The sequence below is a fragment of the Oncorhynchus mykiss genome, chromosome 23 (genome assembly GCF_057628025.1).
Source record: "Oncorhynchus mykiss isolate SJ-2025 chromosome 23, ASM5762802v1, whole genome shotgun sequence".
NCBI classification, from domain to species: domain Eukaryota; kingdom Metazoa; phylum Chordata; class Actinopteri; order Salmoniformes; family Salmonidae; genus Oncorhynchus; species Oncorhynchus mykiss.
The window spans coordinates 44,633,522-44,652,791 of NC_143044.1; the positions used below are offsets into that span (position 1 = coordinate 44,633,522).

Consider the following 19,270-nt stretch of genomic DNA (forward strand, 5'->3'; position numbering starts at 1 on the left):
ACCTTACAGTGAAATGCTTACTTACAGGCTCTAACCAATAGTGCAAAAAAAAATGTATTAGGTGAACAATAGGTAGGTAAAGTAATAAAACAACAGTATAGGCTATAAAAGTAGCGAGGCTACATACAGACACCGGTTATTCAGGCTGATTGAGGTAGTATGTACATGTAGATATGGTTAAAGTGACTATGCATATATGATGAACAGAGAGTAGCAGTAGCATAAAATAGGGTTTGGTGGGTGGTGGGACACAATGCAGATAGCCTGGTTAGCCAATGTGCGGGAGCACTGGTTGGTCGGCCCAATTGAGGTAGTATGTACATGTATAGTTAAAGTGACTATGCATATATGATGATCATAAAGTAGCAGCAGCATAAAAAGAGGGGTTGGGGGGGGGCACACACTGCAAGTAGTCCAGGTAGCCATTTTATTACTTGTTCAGGAGTCTTATGGCTTGGGGGTAAAAACTGTTGAGAAGCCTTTTTGTCCTGACTTGGCACTCCGGTACAGCTTGCCATGCGGTAGTAGAGAGAACAGTCTATGACTGGGGTGGCTGGAGTCTGACAATTTTTAGGGCCTTCCTCTGACACTGCCTGGTGTTGAGGTCCTGGATGGCAGGCAGCTTAGCCCCAGTGATGTACTGGGCCGTACGCACTACCCTCTGTAGTGCCTTGCGGTCAGAGGCCGAGCACTTGCCGTATCAGGCAGTGATGCAACCAGTCATGCTCTCGATGTTGCAGCTGTAGAACCTTTTGAGGTTCTCAGGACCCATGCCAAATCTATGGCAAGACTTGAAAATGTCTCTCTAGCAATGATCAACAACCAACTTGACAGAGCTTGAATAATTTCAAAAGAAATGTATGCAAATATTGTACAATCCAGGTGTGCACAGCTGTTATAGACTTACCCAGAAAGACTCACAGCTGTAATCGCTGCCAAAGGGGATGTATTGACTCAGGGGTGTGAATACTTAAGTAAATTAGATTTTTTTTATTGTGTGTAGATGGGTGAGAAACACATCTATTTAAAGTTCAGAATGTAACAACAAAATGTGGAATAAGTCAAGAGATGTGAATACTTTCTGAGGGCTCTGTATATCCCCTTGAGAGGTTGAGCACCCATGTTTCAATAAACACATATTTACCTTATAAAGTCATTACATGAAAGTTCATATTTTTTGTCTTAGACTATGTTTATTCAAAAGTTAGATTTCTGTCAGGATCGACAATTTACAATGTCTGAATCTACCAACTCGCCTGGCAAGGTTTCCTATAATATTCGCTGAAGCTCTTTTATTGAATTAAACTGATCATTTAATTAGAGTGATGGCCACTGCAGTCAGTGCCAGTAGGCAGATGATGGCTGATTAAAGAGCTGACATAATACTTGCTGGCCAGTGATGTCCAGGTGAAGTGGAAAGACTTCTGCTTGAAATAATGAAGCAGGGCATTTCTGGCTCCCTCACACATTCCCTCCTGACTTTGCTAAAATGAGCGTTCTGCTGGCTGCTTTCGCATTCTCAGTTCTTCTAAAGTCATAAGCCTGATGTTGCCTCACAGCAGAAAGAAATTAGAACATGAACTGTCTGCTGGTTCTCAACAGGGTTGCTGGGTGTCATCAGGGTTTATTGGGTGTCAACACGGTTGCTGGGTGTCAGGAGTGTTTATTGGGTGTCAGCAGGGTTTATTGTGTGTCAACAGGGTTTATTGGGTGTCAGCAGGGTTTATTGGGTGTCAGCAGGGTTTATTGGGTGTCAGCAGGGTTTATTGGGTGTCAGCACGGTTGCTGGGTGTCAGCAGGTTTTATTGGGTGTCAACACGGTTGCTGGGTGTCAGCAGGGTTTATTGGGTGTCAACAGGTGCCAGTTATGGGCCCAATTGTGTGAGTGAATACCCCTTATTTATTAATAGGTACAGTGCCTTGCGAAAGTATTTGGCCCCCTTGAACTTTGCAACCTTTTGCCACATTTCAGGCTTCAAACATAAAGATATAAAACTGTATTTTTTTGTGAAGAATCAACAACAAGTGGGACACAATCATGAAGTGGAACGACATTTATTGGATATTTCAAACTTTTGTAACAAATCAAAAACTGAAAAATTGGGCGTGCAAAATTATTCAGCCCCTTTACTTTCAGTGCAGCAAACTCTCTCCAGAAGTTCAGTGAGGATCTCTGAATGATCCAATGTTGACCTAAATGACTAATGATGATAAATACAATCCACCTGTGTGTAATCAAGTCTCCGTATAAATGCACCTGCACTGTGATAGTCTCAGAGGTCCGTTAAAAGCGCAGAGAGCATCATGAAGAACAAGGAACACACCAGGCAGGTCCGAGATACTGTTGTGAAGAAGTTTAAAGCCGGACTTGGATACAAAAATATTTCCCAAGCTTTAAACATCCCAAGGAGCACTGTGCAAGTGATAATATTGAAATGGAAGGAGTATCAGACCACTGCAAATCTACCAAGACCTGGCCGTCCCTCTAAACTTTCAGCTCATACGAGGAGAAGACTGATCAGAGATGCAGCCAAGAGGCCCATGATCACTCTGGATGAACTGCAGAGATCTACAGCTGAGGTGGGAGACTCTGTCCATAGGACAACAATCAGTCGTATATTGCACAAATCTGGCCTTTATGGAAGAGTGGCAAGAAGAAAGCCATTTCTTAAAGATATCCATAAAAAGTGTTGTTTAAAGTTTGCCACAAGCCAACTGGGAGACACACCAAACATGTGGAAGAAGGTGCTCTGGTCAGATGAAACCAAAATTGAACTTTTTGGCAACAATGCAAAATATTATGTTTGGCGTAAAAGCAACACAGCTCATCACACTGAACACACCATCCCCACTGTCAAACATGGTGGTGGCAGCATCATGGTTTGGGCCTTCTTTTCTTCAGCAGGGACAGGGAAGATGGTTAAAATTGATGGGAAGATGGATGGAGCCAAATACAGGACCATTCTGGAAGAAAACCTGATGGAGTCTGCAAAATACCTGAGATTGGGACGGAGATTTGTCTTCCAACAAGACAATGATCCAAAACATAAAGCAAAATCTACAATGGAATGGTTCAAAAATAAACATATCCAGGTGTTAGAATGGCCAAGTCAAAGTCCAGACCTGAATCCAATCGAGAATCTGTGGTAAGAACTGAAAACTGCTGTTCACAAATGCTCTCCATCCAACCTCACTGAGCTCGAGCTGTTTTGCAAGGAGGAATGGGAAAAAATGTCAGTCTCTCGATGTGCAAAACTGATAGAGACATACCCCAAGCGACTTACAGCTGTAATCGCAGCAAAAGGTGGCGCTACAAAGTATTAACTTAAGGGGGCTGAATAATTTTGCACGCCCAATTTTTCAGTTTTTGATTTGTTAAAAAAGTTTGAAATATCCAATAAATGTCGTTCCACTTCATGATTGTGTCCCACTTGTTGTTGATTCTTCACAAAAAATACAGTTTTATATCTTTATGTTTGAAGCCTGAAATGTGGCAAAAGGTCGCAAAGTTCAAGCGGGCCGAATACTTTCGCAAGGCACTGTAAATGATTAGCTGAACTTTTTCTCTTGTTATTCTAATGAAATTCACATTATTATTTGGGATAGATGAAGTGCCATTATTTGCATTGTGGATCACCACCTGCCTCATTATCTTTTCAAGATGACACGAGCGGTGAATTAATCCTCTCTCCTATTCACCCCATCTTGATGTGACAGCTCGACAACCCCTCGGATGTCTGAGGTGGTGACTGAAATGAAAGGGTTCATTCTGAGACTCAGAAGTCAGTTGGACACCCCTTCAATATTTATTAACCTGGGTCTTTCCACATGGTTTGCAGCACGTTTGCCCTCCAACAGTCCTTGAAGTCTACTTGACAACCCTTGTTAAGCCCTTCTAACTTCAATGAGGGTAACCTCCATTTTTCTGGCAGAACTACCATGCTTCTTCTTGTCAATGGTAATTACAGCTCCGGAGCCCTGCTTCTCCTACTTGCTCTGTCTTTGTGAGTGGCTTGAGAATCCTGGGATCAAACAGAGACACCATATTCTGGGTTTGAATTGGGAGTTTGGAAGTCCTACCTAGACATGCAGACCTCTGTAAGTCATTTATTCTGTAGTAACAGATGCCAACTGTCCATAGGTGTTGATGAATTGCAAGGAAACACTCTCTGCTTTTTCAACAAGAAACCTAAGCAGGCCTACAAAAGTAAGCGGTCTCCATTTCATCAATCTACATATAAGCCCAATTGAATAATGAAATCCATTTTGATGTGGGCTTACCTCTCACTGATGTCTGGTGTTCATTTGTATGGTTCATTAAGCTGTTTGTATGCTGAACTAAATTGACTGAGATCAAGGAGGCACGCTAAGCCTCATATTAATACTTATTACTACGTTGTGTGCCCTCAGCACAAGGGTAAGGTTATTTAGAGAAATGCCCTCTGACGGAAAATGGAAGGCAACAATAGATTCTGCTTGATATGGCTAGAACGTATTATTCATAGTTGAGGAAAAATACCTATTAGAGGACAACAGGGTGGTAAAATCTTTTACATTCTTTTTTTCTGTTAGCTAAATACATTTAGTAAAACATTTAATTGGGAAAGACTTTGGCGATTAGGTGGTGCTGGGCCAAGTTGCAGAGATGAGTACAAAGAGTTGTGGTGGCTACAAAGTCTTCATGATGAGGAGAATATGATCTATAATTATGTGTACTTCTATGGCCCTTGCAAAGCCTTACCAATCCCACATCAGTAGGCTAGGCTGTGATACTTAGAGACCACATGAGTTAGGCCCCTATAATTCATTATTTTAGTGCCAGAGAAGGATTAACAGATTAACGTGAAGTTAACAACATTTAAGGTTTAAGACGTGAAGTAGGTATCACTGCTGCCTTTTCAATCATCATCATGCAATTGCGGGAAACAAATAGATGACCTATATGAGCACCTATTCACTAGTTGCGTTAGCCAAAATGCTCAATCAGCCTTTTCACTGTGGGTCAACAGATTGTTGATATGATAAAACTTGTGAATATTGGAAATGATATAAATATAATTGGATCAGGATCTCCAGTCAGTCCCCCAGTAATCAATTTGATTGATAGGAAAATATTTTCCTTCCATAAAGCACCAGGCAGCTACTGGATTTCTGTTTCCTTACATCACATACTGCCACTCATTGCCTAATTTTACAATTGGATCCCCCACCCCTAATTAGGCTTCTGGTTTAACCCGGTCCTCAGAAGCTGGGGTTGTGAGGAGAACAGAGACATTACATATCGCTCTTCTGTCTCTTCTTAACCAGTCCTGAGACCCCAGCAAAAATCTGCTTTTCATTTATCTGACATTAATTTATCTGCATGAACAGACCTTATATTTAGCCTCACAATGAAGTGTCTGAAGTGTTTTACCATGTTCTTTTCAGGACAACCAGGGCAACAAGTAGAACACACAACTATTTGACATAAACAGTTGCTTTCAGGAGTTTTATTGACAAATGTCAATACAAAAACCTGATACAAATGAATGTCTATGAATGCTGTAAGTACAAAATGTTTTACTCACCAGGAAATTAATATCTAACTAGTCAGTGACAACTGTGTGGAGTTTGTAGTTTGTTACAGCAACTATGTGAGCTTCTTACAGTATTATATACACTATGTCAAATCAAATCAAATGTTATTTGTCACATGTGCCAAATACAACAGGTGTAGACCGTACTGTGAAATGTGTACTTACAATTCCTTAAACAACGATGCAGTTAAGAAAAATTATATTTACTAAATAAACTAAAGTAAAAAAAAGTAACTCAATAAAATAACAAAAACGATGCTAAATACAGGGGGTACCGGTATCGAGTCAATGTGCAGGGGTACAGGTTAGTCGAGGTAATTGAGGTAATAGGTACAGTACCAGTCAAAAGTTTGGACACACTTACTCATGCCAGGGTTTTTCTTTATTTGTACTATTTTCAACATTGTAGAATAATAGTGAAGACAGAAAATAGTAAAGACATCAAAACTATGAAATAACACATATGGAATCATGTAGTAACCAAAAAAGTGTTAAACAAATAAAAATATATTTTATAATTTAGATTTTTCAAAGTAGCCACCCTATGCCTTGATGGCAGCTTTGCACACGCTTTGCATTCTCTCAACCAGCTTCATGAGGCAGTTACCTGGAATGCATTTCAATTAACAGGTGTGCCTCTTTAAAAGTTAAATAGTGGAATTTCTTTCCTTCTTAATGCGCTTGAGCCAATCAGTTGTGTTGTGACAAGGTAGGGTTGGTATACAGGAGATAGTCGTATTTGGTAAAATGACAAGTCCATATTATGGCAGGAACAGCTCAAATAAGCAAAGAGAAATGACTGTCCATCATTATTTTAAGACATGAAGGTCAGTCAATGCAGAACACTTCAGGAACTTTGAAAGTTTCTTCAAGTGCAGTCGTAAAAACCATCAAGCACTGTGATGAAACTGACTCTCATGAGGACCGCCACAGGAAAGGAAGACCCAGTTATCTCTGCTGTAGAAGATAAGTTCATTAGAGTTACCAGCCTCAGAAATTGCAGTCCAAATAAATGCTTCACAGAGTTCAAGTAACAGACACATCTCAACATCAACTGTTCAAGGAAACACCAAAATTATTGGATCTCTTGATAAAGATGAGCAAAAAGGCTGTAAAAACGAAATAATATACATGCTGAGCTGTATTGCTGACAGGTGTATCAAATTGAGCATGCAGCCATGCAATCTCCATAGACAAACATTGGCAGTAGAATGGCCGTACTGAAGAGCTCAGTGAACATCAACGTGGCACCGTCATAAGATGCCACCTATTAAACAGTTCATCAAATTTCTGCCCTGCTAGCACTTCCCCGGTCAACTGTAAGTGCTGTTATTTTGAAGTGGAATCGTCTAAGAGCAACAGCGGCTCAGCCGCTAAATGTTAGGCCACAAAGCTCACAGAAAGGGACTACCGAGTGCTGAAACACGTAGCGCGTAAAAATTGTCTGTCCTCGGTTACAACACTCACTACCGAGTCGGAGGCAACATCAGCACAATAACTGTTCATCCATGGCCGAGCAGCCACATACAAGCCTAAGATCACCATGCACAATGCCAAGAATCAACTGGAGTGGTGTAAAGCTCGCCGCTATTGGGCTCTAGAGCAGTGGAAAGTGTTCCCTGTAGTGACGAATCACACTTCACCATCTGGCAGTCCGATGGACATATCTGGGTTTTGGCAGATGCCAAGAGAACGCTACCTGCCCTACTACATAGTGCAAACTGTAAAGTTTGGTGGAGGAGAAATAATGGTGTGGGGCTGTTTTTCATGGTTCGGGCTAGGCCCTTTAGTTCCAGTAAAGGGACATCTTAACGCTGCAGTATTTAATTACATTCTAGATGATTCTGTGCTTCCAACTTTGTGGCAACAGTTTGAGGAAGGCCCTTTCCTGTTTCAGCATGAGAATGGCCCCGTGCACAAAGATCGGTGTGGAAGAACTTGACTGGCCTGCAGAGAGCCCTGACCACAACTCCATCAAACACCTTTGGGATGAATTGGAACGCCGACTGCGAGCCAGGCCTAATCGCCAAACATCAGTGCCCAACCTCACTAATGCTCTTAGTGAATGAAAGCTGAATGAAAGCAATTCCCCGCAGCAATGTTCCAACATCTAGTGGAAAGCCTTCCCAGAAGAGTGGAGGCTGTTATAACAGCTAAGCTAAGGTAGGACCAACTCCATATTAATGCCTATGATTTTGGAATGAGATGTTAGACGAGCAGGTGTCAACATACTTTTGGTCATGTAGTGTATATTGTATGCTCAAATTATATTATTTTAGAAAAATACAATTGCCCTGAGAAATAGATTTTTTTAAAAGTATAATAAAAAAATAATTAATATACGTAATATAATTGGACCAAATTATCGGGGGCCCTAGAATCCAATGATCCCGATACGCAACACAAAGTTAGGATCCTGGGCATTACCTTTCAAAGTTTGCAGTTTCAATGTCTTGTTATAGCGCCACCATCTGGCCAATCAGTGTAATTTTGTAAATGCCGGCTGTATACCGCAAGACTCATCATTTGCCTCGTTCAAGTGCTAGTCGGAACTAGGTAACTCGGAAATCTCCGATTTTTTAAACTGGTTGTAGTTATACACGTGACGCATTGAACAAATCAGCAAATCAGACATTTCCGAGTTTCCTAGTTCCGAATAGCATAGGAACGCGACAATTCACCCACATTTCGTCAAAATCTGGCCAGTTTCCTCTCTAAAATATCGCGTGTGACTGACATACGAATAAACGAACATACCAACGAATAACGTATGGACGGAAACGGATCCACAGTTCCCTCCCCGATTTCATCGTGGGGGACAGTGAACAAAATAACCCTCTCTGTTACTCTTATATTATGGATTACAATACCATATACACAGGCCGCAGGGTCCGCTTAATCTGATACACAAACTGGGTCGTTTGAAAATCCGCGGCGACAATGTTGCAGAAGCTAAAATGATGAATTCACTAATACATCTTACAAGACTGCAACAATGTTTCTTCTGTCAATGTCAAGAACGCTTGCAGAGCGACAAACGTACCAACCCCCATCACTCCTCCTTCCACAGAGCGTGATTGGATTAGAGACGGCCTTTCCCCTCTAACCTCGTGATGTTGGCTGTTTCCTGCTTTTTCTGCTGGACTGCCAAAGCTGCACTGAACATTGCTCGTCGATAGCAGGCACACAGCTCGGATATAGGACGCTTTAATCAAAGCATAAGGCTATCGGACATTTATTTCACATTCAAACAGACAGCAATGCGAAGGAAATCGAGAATGTTACTATGCTTCGCGGTCCTGTGGGTGCTTGGCATAGCATATTATTTCTATTCGGGAATAACGTTAAATCGAAAGGTATGTTAACCCCCGACACTTTTTGCTCTTATTGAAAATGCATCAGGGGTGTATTCATTACGTCGATTCTGCTGCAAAACGTTTCTTAAATGGAACGAAGCGATTTGCGACCTAACTGAATTTGTCCAACATAATTAAGTTTCTCTCTGTTTGATTCCGTTTGGTTCTTAAACGGTAAATCGTTAACGTAATAAATACACCTCATAGCTCGCTTTCAGGAGATTTTAGTCCGTGGAATCCTTTCAAGACTAAAGCAAAAAATAATGTGAAGATGTTTAACAAGTGGCTATTTTGATAGGCGGTTTATATTATGAAATATTATATCGTTCCAAAATCTGTTTCCATCATCAACTAGATTATTTTAATTTGCTTGAAAAGAGGGATATAGTTCTTGTATGATTTGAACGTTGCTCTGTCTGCTATCGTATCATTTTGCTGTGATTGAATAGCTGGGCGGTTGTAAACACTTTATGAAGAGCTGCGTTTCACGCACACAAAGCTTACTTAGTCGACTATTTAGGAAGACCTCAACAGTGAAGTATATCTGCTACAAATACTTAATTGTTGAAATATATTCCCCCGATATACTGGCAGGAAATGTATAGGCTACATTGTAACAAAATATGCCAACCTTATGGGTCCGTCTGCCATTGTTAAAATCCCTGTTTATTTATGGTCATACAATTTCAATTGAGGAATAGGCTAATGCCTGTAGTATATAGCCTAAGAACTATAGTTCTCTCCGAAGCCTTTCATTCTTATTTCTCTGATACCTTAATATACAGGATTGACGAGGTCAAACACGTCACTTATAGTTGTTATAGTTGTTTTTATCATGTAACCAACCCCAGTGATAACACCAACGCTCTTAACCGCTCCTCTTGTCATTTTGTGATCAGTCATTCTGTCCCTTACATTTGACATTAGGCTGATAGGTGGTGCAGCTAGATAAGGACTCATGGGCATTCTGATTTGATTAACAAAGGCCTAATCTCCAGTTATCAGTGAGCAGTTACCTATTTCCCTGGCGAGTACAAGGCAGTGGGACGCCTCAAGGCCAAATCACAGGGTACCTCTCACAAACGACACTGCTGAGCTAAACTCCCACATTGTACTCAAATAGGGGTGATAAAGTTGCCACTCGTATGCTTCCTGTGGGAAGGGGGCATCTGAAGTCTGACTTTTGTTATGGAAGGAGATGAGCCTGCAAAATAATGCACTTTCATTGTTTTTCTATCCATGTGTAAGACAAGCTATATCTACAGTTAGGCCTACAGCTGCAAAACTGTGATTTTGTCTGTGATTTGGGTGGATGCTGCTTTGCATTGTTGCAGGAGAACAACAGTAATAGGAGACCACAGTGGTTGAGAGCGCAACAGAATTAAGCTTCCTCCTGCTATTCCAGGACCCTCTGTTTTGGACTGTGTACAGGCTCCTGCTACTGCAGACTGGAACCCTCTGTTTCGGACTGTTTACAGGCTCCTGCTATTCCAGACTGGAACCCTCGGTTTTGGACTGTGTACAGGCTCCTGCTACTGCAGACTGGAACCCTCTGTTTTAGACTGTGTACAGGCTCCTGCTACTGCAGACTGGAACCCTCTGTTTCGGACTGTTTACAGGCTCCTGCTACTGCAGACTGGAACCCTCTGTTTTGGGCTGTTTACAGGCTCCTGCTACTGCAGACTGGAACCCTCTGTTTTGGACTGTTTACAGGCTCCTGCTACTGCAGACTGGAACCCTCTGTTTCGGACTGTTTACAGGCACTTTGAGATTTATTTTAAACTGCAAAACCCTTACGTACCACTGCACTTTGTATACCAGGGTTGGCTGGCCTTCTTTAGTCACTCGTAGGCTCAGGCACGGGTATACTTTTATTTACAAAGCCATTTTGGGTTTACTACCTTTTGTATTTGGGCATTTTTATTGTTCAGAAATGTGGCGGGTACTCTTTGTTCGCTGGACTTTATCCTGCTAACTGTTCCAAATGTCCGAACTGAATTTGGTGAAAGGGCTTGTATGTACTCTGCGCTATCGTCTTGGAACGCCTCACAACATACTTTTAAATTGGAAGAACTTGTCCCGATTGGTATTTTTAAATTACTAATGAGTGATCTTGAGACTGATTCCTTGACCTGTCAATGTTTTTAAATTTGCTGTTTTTGATTTTGTTACACTCTTGTGAATTCTATGCTTTTTACTAGATTACTTGTAGTTTTTCATGTTGTTTGTCTGTAATTTTTGTAATGACTTGGTGCTGCCTATCTTGGCCAGGACGCTCTTGAAAAATATATTTTAAATCTCAATGAGCCCTTCCTGGTTAAATAAAGGTTAAATACATTTTAAAAATTGTGTGTATTTCAATTGAACAATACACTTATGAAAAATTGTAGTCATTTAGCAGGGGCTCTTTTCCAGACCGACTTACAGGAACACTTAGGGTTAACTACCTTGCTCAAGGGCGGTCTTAGGCACTGCATCTCAGTGCTAGGGGTGTCACTACAGACCCTGGTTCGATTCCAGGCTGTATTACAACTGGCCATGATTGGGAATCCCACAGGGCGGTACACAATTGACAGAGCGTCGTTAGGGTTTGGCCGGGGTATGCAGTCATTGTAAATAATAATTTGTTCTTAACTGACTTGCCTAGTAAAATAAAAACACATTATAAAAGGGCACAGACAGATGTTTCACTTAGTCTGCTTTGCAATTTGAACCAGCGACCTTTCAGTTACTGGCCCAACGCTCTTAACCGCTAGGCTACCTGACCCTTTTTTGCATCTTACAGTAAATGGTGTGATGGAATGTACATCAGACGTTCAGGCTTCTGTCTGTACTCACAGCTCAGGAGGTCTAACTATTTAAATATAATCAAATTTGTTGCTCTCCACCGAGCAAGTTCTTGTTTACAGACATTTTGCCCAAAACATCTCCCAGACATTTACAGTTTCAACCCAACACTTTGGAGACTTAACATGATAACCTAAACAGAGAAAATTGCTGCCTTGAACTGACTGAGTAAACTATATACTGAAAGGCCTTAAATTAGGCCTCTATGCAGTCATGCAGGTCGGATGATGGATGCTTTCCCGACCTGTCACATTGTATTCGGAGCTGCTGCGGCTTGGTGAGAATGCACTCACTGGACTTGTATGGTAACCAGATTGGCAGCTTTTATCTCTGGCTCCAATGTGTTTGATCTGATCTCCGCTCTGCAACACAATTATTGACAAGCTGGTTGTTCTGCTCTGGCTCAGAGGACAACATTGTAGCTGCGCCTGCGAGTGTGAATGGCCATGCTGTGCTTCCTCAGCTTTTTAAATCAAAGCTCTCTTTGGAATAAAAATGAGTTGGGAAGTGTACATAAAAAATATCAATTGTGTTTTAAAGCAGAGGGAGTTTCTTCATTTTCTGCTGATGTCATAACTGAATCCTCAGGTTCCATTTTGAACAGCTCACTGGATGTTTAATTCATTTGCTGAAATAATGTTTGTAATAATAATCGTATTCATTCACAAATGTATTCTGATATTTGAGTGTTCCTAGTAGAGGTCAACCCATTATGATTAACGCCGATACCGATTTATTGGAGGACCAAAAAAAACGATACAATCGGCCGATTTTACAATTCTAACTTAATATAATACATCAATAAAATCAATTTAGCCTCAAGTAAATAACATAACTCATGCAATTTATAATAGTGACAAAGTAAAAGTGAGAATGAAATAACCACGACAACTGAAATCTACCGTCAAACTCTGGGTTTATTAGTAAACACACGGTAATGGGGGGGGGGGGGGGGGCAGGAAAAGGGGCTGAGCTGGACCCAAGGAAAGAAACAATAAGCATCCAAAACACCCCTACGCTAGACTAGCCTATTTTAACAACAGCTAACTAACCAAAAATACAGTGGGTGGTCCGCCCAGTTCTAACTAGTGTATTTAACAAAGTCTACCTACGGGTAGTGTATGCCCATGGGTGACTTGTCTTGTTTCCCCCTTTTCCCACCAGCAAACAAACACCATAACCAAAAACAATACTCACAGGTTAGGACAAAGTGATATGGAGGTGCTCAAACAAAAGATAGCTCAATATATAAAGAGCGATGGAGAGGGTGAACCAGAGCGATCTACAGACATATGGCATTTACAGAGCGATTGAGCTCTAGAGCAAACAACTGACAGGGTTTTTAAACCAAGGGAAAGGAACTGTGATTGGGTAGGAAACATGAGGTGTGTCTTCTGATTGATGATTGGTGACTGATTGGGGAGTGATTATTTTCACCTGTGAGGGGAGTAGGAGAGAAAAACACACACACACACACAGGATACCTGTATCCGTAACACCACTGTTCCTAGGCCGTCATTGAAAATAAGAATGTGTTCTTAACTGACTTACCTAGTTAAATAAAGATTAAATAAAGGTGTAAAATCTGCAAAAATACAGATTTCCGATTGTTATGAAAACTAGAAATCGGCCCCAATTAATCGGCCATTTCGGTTAATCGGTCGACCTCTAGTTCCTAGTCCTCCTGGAATACTATTCCCTCGGTCAGAGCCAACACCTAGTCCTCCTGGATTACTATTCCCTCGGTCAGAGCCAACACCTAGTCCACCTGGGTTACTATTCCCTCGATCAGAGCCAACACCCAGTCCTCCGGGAATTTTATTCCCTCGGTCAGAGCCAACACCCAGTCCTCCTGGAATACTATTCCCTCGGTCAGAGCCAACACCTAGTCCACCTGGGTTACTATTCCCTCGGTCAGAGCCAACACCCAGTCCTCCTGGGTTACTATTCCCTCGGTCAGAGCCAACACCCAGTCCTCCTGGGTTACTATTCCCTCGGTCAGAGCCAACACCCAGTCCTCCTGGATTACTATTGCCTCGGTCAGAGCCAACACCTAGTCCTCCTGGAATACTATTCCCTCGGTCAGAGCCAACACCCAGTCCTCCTGGGTTACTATTCCCTCGGTCAGAGCCAACACCTAGTCCTCCTGGAATACTATTCCCTCGGTCAGAGCCAACACCTAGTCCTCCTGGAATACTATTCACTCGGTCAGAGCCAACACCTAGTGCAGTTTTATTCTCCTCAGACAATTTATAATGATGTGACATGTTGCAATCTCTGTTTACGGAATAACTCGGCATAGAATAAACCCGGCATAGGACCCGAGTCCGTTTTTTGAAATCCCCCAAAATATTTTTTCCCGCTATGTATGTGTCTAGTGTCGTAGGATGCACTTGGGTTGATTCACATGAATAATTGTGTGGAAATGACGCTAGGTTGTTGTCTCTTACCACCACTCCCACTGTTTATCTTTAGCCTACCTGTGAGGGGAAATGTGTTGTCATGTGGAGAGCACATTGCTTTTGATGCCCCTGCTCTATCCTGACCTTTGCCTTGTATGTGGTTTAACATGGAGCCAGAAAAAGTGTTTAGAGAGCATTGCAGGCCCTTCCAGTTTCTGCCCTTTTGATCCAACAGAGCGATCCCTGATCTAATATTGACTAGGCTGAATAAAGATGGACTGGATGGGCCAGTTGATCACAAAGTGTGAAACCCCAAGTTAAATCTCTCCCCTGCTCTGCTCCTGATCAGCAGGAACTACTGTTTTTGTGGGTTGTTGTCTACTTGTCTTTATCCTGTGTGTGTTGCTCTTACAGTTGAAGTCGGAAGTTTACATACACTTAGGTTGGAGTCATTAAAACTCGTTTTTCAACCACTCCACAAATGTATTGTTAACAAACTATAGTTTTGGCAAGTCAGTTAGGACATCTACTTTGTGCATGACACAGGTAATTTTCCCAACAATTGTTTACAGACAGATTATTTCACTTATAATTCACTGTTTCACAATTCCAGTGGGTCAGAAGTTTACATACACTGAGTTGACTGCTTGGAAAATTCCAGAAAATCATGTCATTGCTTTAGAAGCTTCAATAGGCTTATTGACATCATTTAAGCCAGTTGGAGGCGTACCTGTCAAACTCTGTGCCTCTTTGCTTGACATCATGGGAAAATCAAAACAAATCAGCCAAGACCTCAGAAAATATATTGTAGACCTTCATAAGTCTGGTTCATCCTTGAGAGCAATTTCCAAATGCCTGAAGGTACCACGTTTATCTGTAAAACAATAGTATGCAAGTATAAACACCATTGGACCATGCAGCCGCCATACCGCTCATGAAGAAACGTGTTCGGTCTCCTAGAGATTAACGTACTTTGGTGCAAAAAGTGCGAATCAATCCCAGGACAACAGCAAAGGACCTTGTGAAGACGCTGGAGGAAACGGGTACAAAAGTATCTATATCCACAGTAAAACGAGTCCTATATCGACATAACCTGAAAGGCCGCTCGGCAAGGAAGAAGCCACTGCTCCAAAACCGCCATAAAAAAGCCAGACTACCGTTTGCAACTGCACATGGGGACAAAGATCGTACTTTTTGGAGAAATGTCCTCTGGTCTGATGAAACAAAAATAGAACTGGTTGGCCATACTGACCATTGTTATGTTTGGAGCAAAAAGGGGGAGGCTTGTAAGCCGAAGAACACCATCCCAACCGTGAAGCACGGGGATGGCAGCATCATGTTGTGGGAGTGCTTTGCTGGTGCACTTCACAAAATAGATGACATCATGAGGCAGGAAAATGATGTGCATATATTGAAGCGACATCTCAAGACGTCAGTCAGGAAGTTAAAGCTTGGTCGCAAATGGGTCTTCCAAATGGACAATGACCCCAAGCAGGGAAGCAAGTTGTGGCAAAATGGCTTAAGGACAACAGTCAAGGTATTGGAGTGGCCATCACAAAGCCCTAACCTCAATCCTATAGAAAATGTGTGGGCAGAACTGAAAAAGCGTGTGCGAGCAGGGAGGCCTACAATCCTGACTCAGTTACACCAGCTCTGTCAGGAGGAATGGGCCAAAATTCCCCGAACTTATTGTGGGAAGATTGTGGAAGGCTACCCAAAACGTTTCACCCAAGTTAATTTAAAGGCAATGCTACCAAATACTAATTGAGTGTATATACATTTCTGACCCACTGGGAATGTGATGAATGATTTATTTAAGCTTTTATTCTTTCTCTCTACTATTATTCTGACATTTCACATTCTTAAAATAATGGTGATACTAATTGACCTAAGGGAGGGACTTTTTACTAGGATTAAATGTCAGGAATTGTGAAAAACGGAGTGTAAATGTATTTGGCTAAGGTGTATGTAAACTTCCTACTTCAACTGTATCTGTTTCCTGGCTAAGCCATATAAATGGACCTAGTTTGGAGCTGATCTGTCTTCTTGCAGTGCTTGAGGAGCTCCACTGATGTACATCACTGTCAGTGTTTTTCCATGATTGTTTTGTTCGATAGGGTGGTTTGGGTGCTTAGAGCTCGTCACCTCCAGCAGTGGTAGTACTCAGTGCCATGACGAGGAAAGGTGCCTACTCTGAAATAATTTTCCACTGTGAGCTTTTAAATTATGACTTTTATTACTTTCTGACTTTTTCCTCTTCTGAGGAATATATAACTTGTGAGAAATATGTAACTGACCTTTCTATGGGTCCATGAAAGATGAAAAATGCTATTTTTAAAAAAATGATTGAGACAGTTGGTTAGGCATACAGTGTTTTGACAAGTACCACTACTTCTGAATTGAGACATTTGACAAGGCGAAGACAAAAGTGAGGGATGAATGCTGCTTTGAGTGGTGAAATGTTTATGCAGCTTATTAGCCGTAGTCATTACATTCTGAATTGCAAATGCTTCACCACCATATATTTCTGTCAAGGGAGCCAGAGGCTGTTTGGGCAAAACTCCACTGCTCTGCGCTGCCCAGTACACAATGGCTCCATTTTCCATAGGACCTGTCGATGTAAAGATACAGTAAACCACAGGCATGTGAGGAATTGGCGTTGACTCTCGTAATAAAGCATTCATAGGACACATTCATTACTACTTACAGGTAATGAGTGTAAATCAAGTCCAATTAATGTAATGACTAAAGATTAGGCACACCAGTCTGAATTATGGTCAAAGAAATACATTTCCTCAATGCTTACTCCATTTTTCATTTTGTCATCTTTGATTTCCTGATAAGGTTTACAATAGTGTGTCAAGTCTATTCTAGTGATGAAGTATTAACATAATGCTTTCCAATGCTTAGTCTCTCTGTAGAACAGGAGGCAGTAAAACCCCTTGGACACACATGGTTGTAATACTTGGATAAGTAAGATTGTCTCCCTGACAGTATTATGTCTAACAAGGTGCAGATGTGCTCAAGCCACCGTACAGCCTGTAAGACAGTAATATGACTCTGAAGGGACTGGCCAGGGATGGTACCAGCAGGAATGTGTACTTTGGCATGAGGACTTATAACACACAGGCCATCCTCACTACTCTGCTGACTAAACAGGGTTTTCCTTCTGGGCTTTAACTGTTTATGTGTAGAGAGAGGGCTACTGCCCTGAAAGGTCTCACACTTTCTGTTTGTATTTATTGGCCCTCTGTCAAGTGTGAACATTGTGACTCTTTGTAACCAACTTGTTCTCAGTTTTGACAAAACAATCTCATGTGTTTGAGAGACTGCACTTCCCAGAAGAGTTTGGGATTGTGTGAAGAGCACAGGTCAGGAGTGGTTCTGAGGACGACCAACACTAACTGGAATAGAGCCTCTTTGTGCTTTTAATGAAAGTGCTGCTGCCTCAGATTTGCCCTAAGACCCTGTTTCAATTTATTTTCCTTGGGCTAATCATGTTTTATGGAAGAGGGCAGATCCCATTCTTACCCTTCTTCAACAATGTGCTTTGTTTTATTGGAAGGATGAACAATGGATTTGCCAGTAGAATTTTAGCGTTATTGTGTTTTCTGGATTTTTTTGAGTTTACAAATACTCCCCAGCTCTGCTTTTGCATAATTGATATTCAGATTTCCATTTGCTGTCTGTGGATGTTCCCTCTCACTGTGATTTGAACAGAATGCACCCATTACATTCTAACACTCATGGCGTACTGCTCCTGCCCCATGCCCATATACACTTTTTGATGCCCTCTGTAGATCTGGGGGAACTGGGTCTACCTCGCCTACCTACCAGATGCTGAAGATCTATGAGGACAAAGTCTATTTTTATATAGCTTGAGTTACTTATTACAATTGGTCAATCCTATAGTATTTAAGAAAATTAATGTGTGCAGTTATTGTATGAGTGAGGTTTAGAGACAGTGTTTCTTAACTTTGTAAAATGTGGAGTTGGGTTTCGTTTCCTTCCTTTACAGCAGTAAGTGATCGTTTTACAACCCAAGTGCCCCGCCCAGGTCTAAGTTTCAGATGGCACTCATAAATTTCCTTGTTGCCTTAGACACAACAATATCACTGTTTGAAGAACATTGTCAGTTCCAGGTCTTATTGGAAATGTACAGGCTCACAGGCAAAGCCTAAGGGAAGACATGATCCTAACAGTGTTGGCTTGTCTTAGTGTACCACTGTGGAAATCTAGAACAACCAAGACCATGCAGATGAGGAACAAATGTGAACAAAGCCACTGTAAATGTGGTGTGTTTATTGACATCTGTGGGAATTCACTTTTGACTGAGGGATAAGGCAACTGTTCAATAGTTTGGAGTTGTTCAGAAGACTAGAACTAATTTCAAGAGTTGTTGTATCTCTTGCCGCTGTGGTCTTTTAATTTGGGTAAAACCTTTTCTAAGACTTGAGTCATACCAGAACTATTTTGTGTGCTGATGGCATCCTCCCTTTTAACCACACTGCCTTCAGAAAGTATTCATACCCCTTGACTTATTCCACATTTTGTTGTGGAACTGTGTTACTGTTTAAAATATATTTTCTCTCACCCATCTACACACACTACCCCATAATGACAAAGTGAAAACATGTTTTTAAAAAACTTTTTTGCAAACGTATTGAAAATTAAACAGAAATTTAAATGAGATAAGTATTCACACCCCAGAATTGATACATGTTAGAATCACCTTTGGCAGCGACTACAGCTGTGAGTTTTTCTGGGAAAGTCTCTAAGATCTTTTCACACCTGGATTGTACATTTCCCATTATTCTTTGCAAAATTCTTCAAGCTCTGTCAAATTTGTTGATTGTTGCTAGACAACAATTTTCAGGGCTTGCCATAGTTGCAAATCTGTTTGAAAATCTAAGCCGGCCACTCAGGAACATCCACTGTCTTCTTGGTAGCAACTCCAGAGTAGATTTGGACTTGTGTTTTTTATCTTATTATCCTGCTGAAAAGTGACTCAATCGCCCAGTGTCTGGTGGAATGCAGACTGAACCAGGTTTTCCTCTAGGATTTTGCCTGTGCGTGGCTCCATTCCGTA

The 19,270-nt window shown here is 41.5% G+C and overlaps 1 protein-coding gene across 1 annotated transcript in view; it reads left to right on the forward strand.

Moving 5' to 3' along the window:
* The first annotated feature begins 8,185 nt into the window (after positions 1-8,185).
* LOC110502975 (polypeptide N-acetylgalactosaminyltransferase 2) overlaps positions 8,186-19,270 on the forward strand; it is a 132,586-nt gene continuing 121,501 nt past the window's right edge. The window contains exon 1 of the mRNA XM_021581330.3: positions 8,186-8,932. Within this exon, the coding sequence (XP_021437005.2) occupies positions 8,837-8,932 (96 nt within the window). The 5' untranslated portion in view covers positions 8,186-8,836. The remainder of the gene's footprint in view (positions 8,933-19,270) is intronic.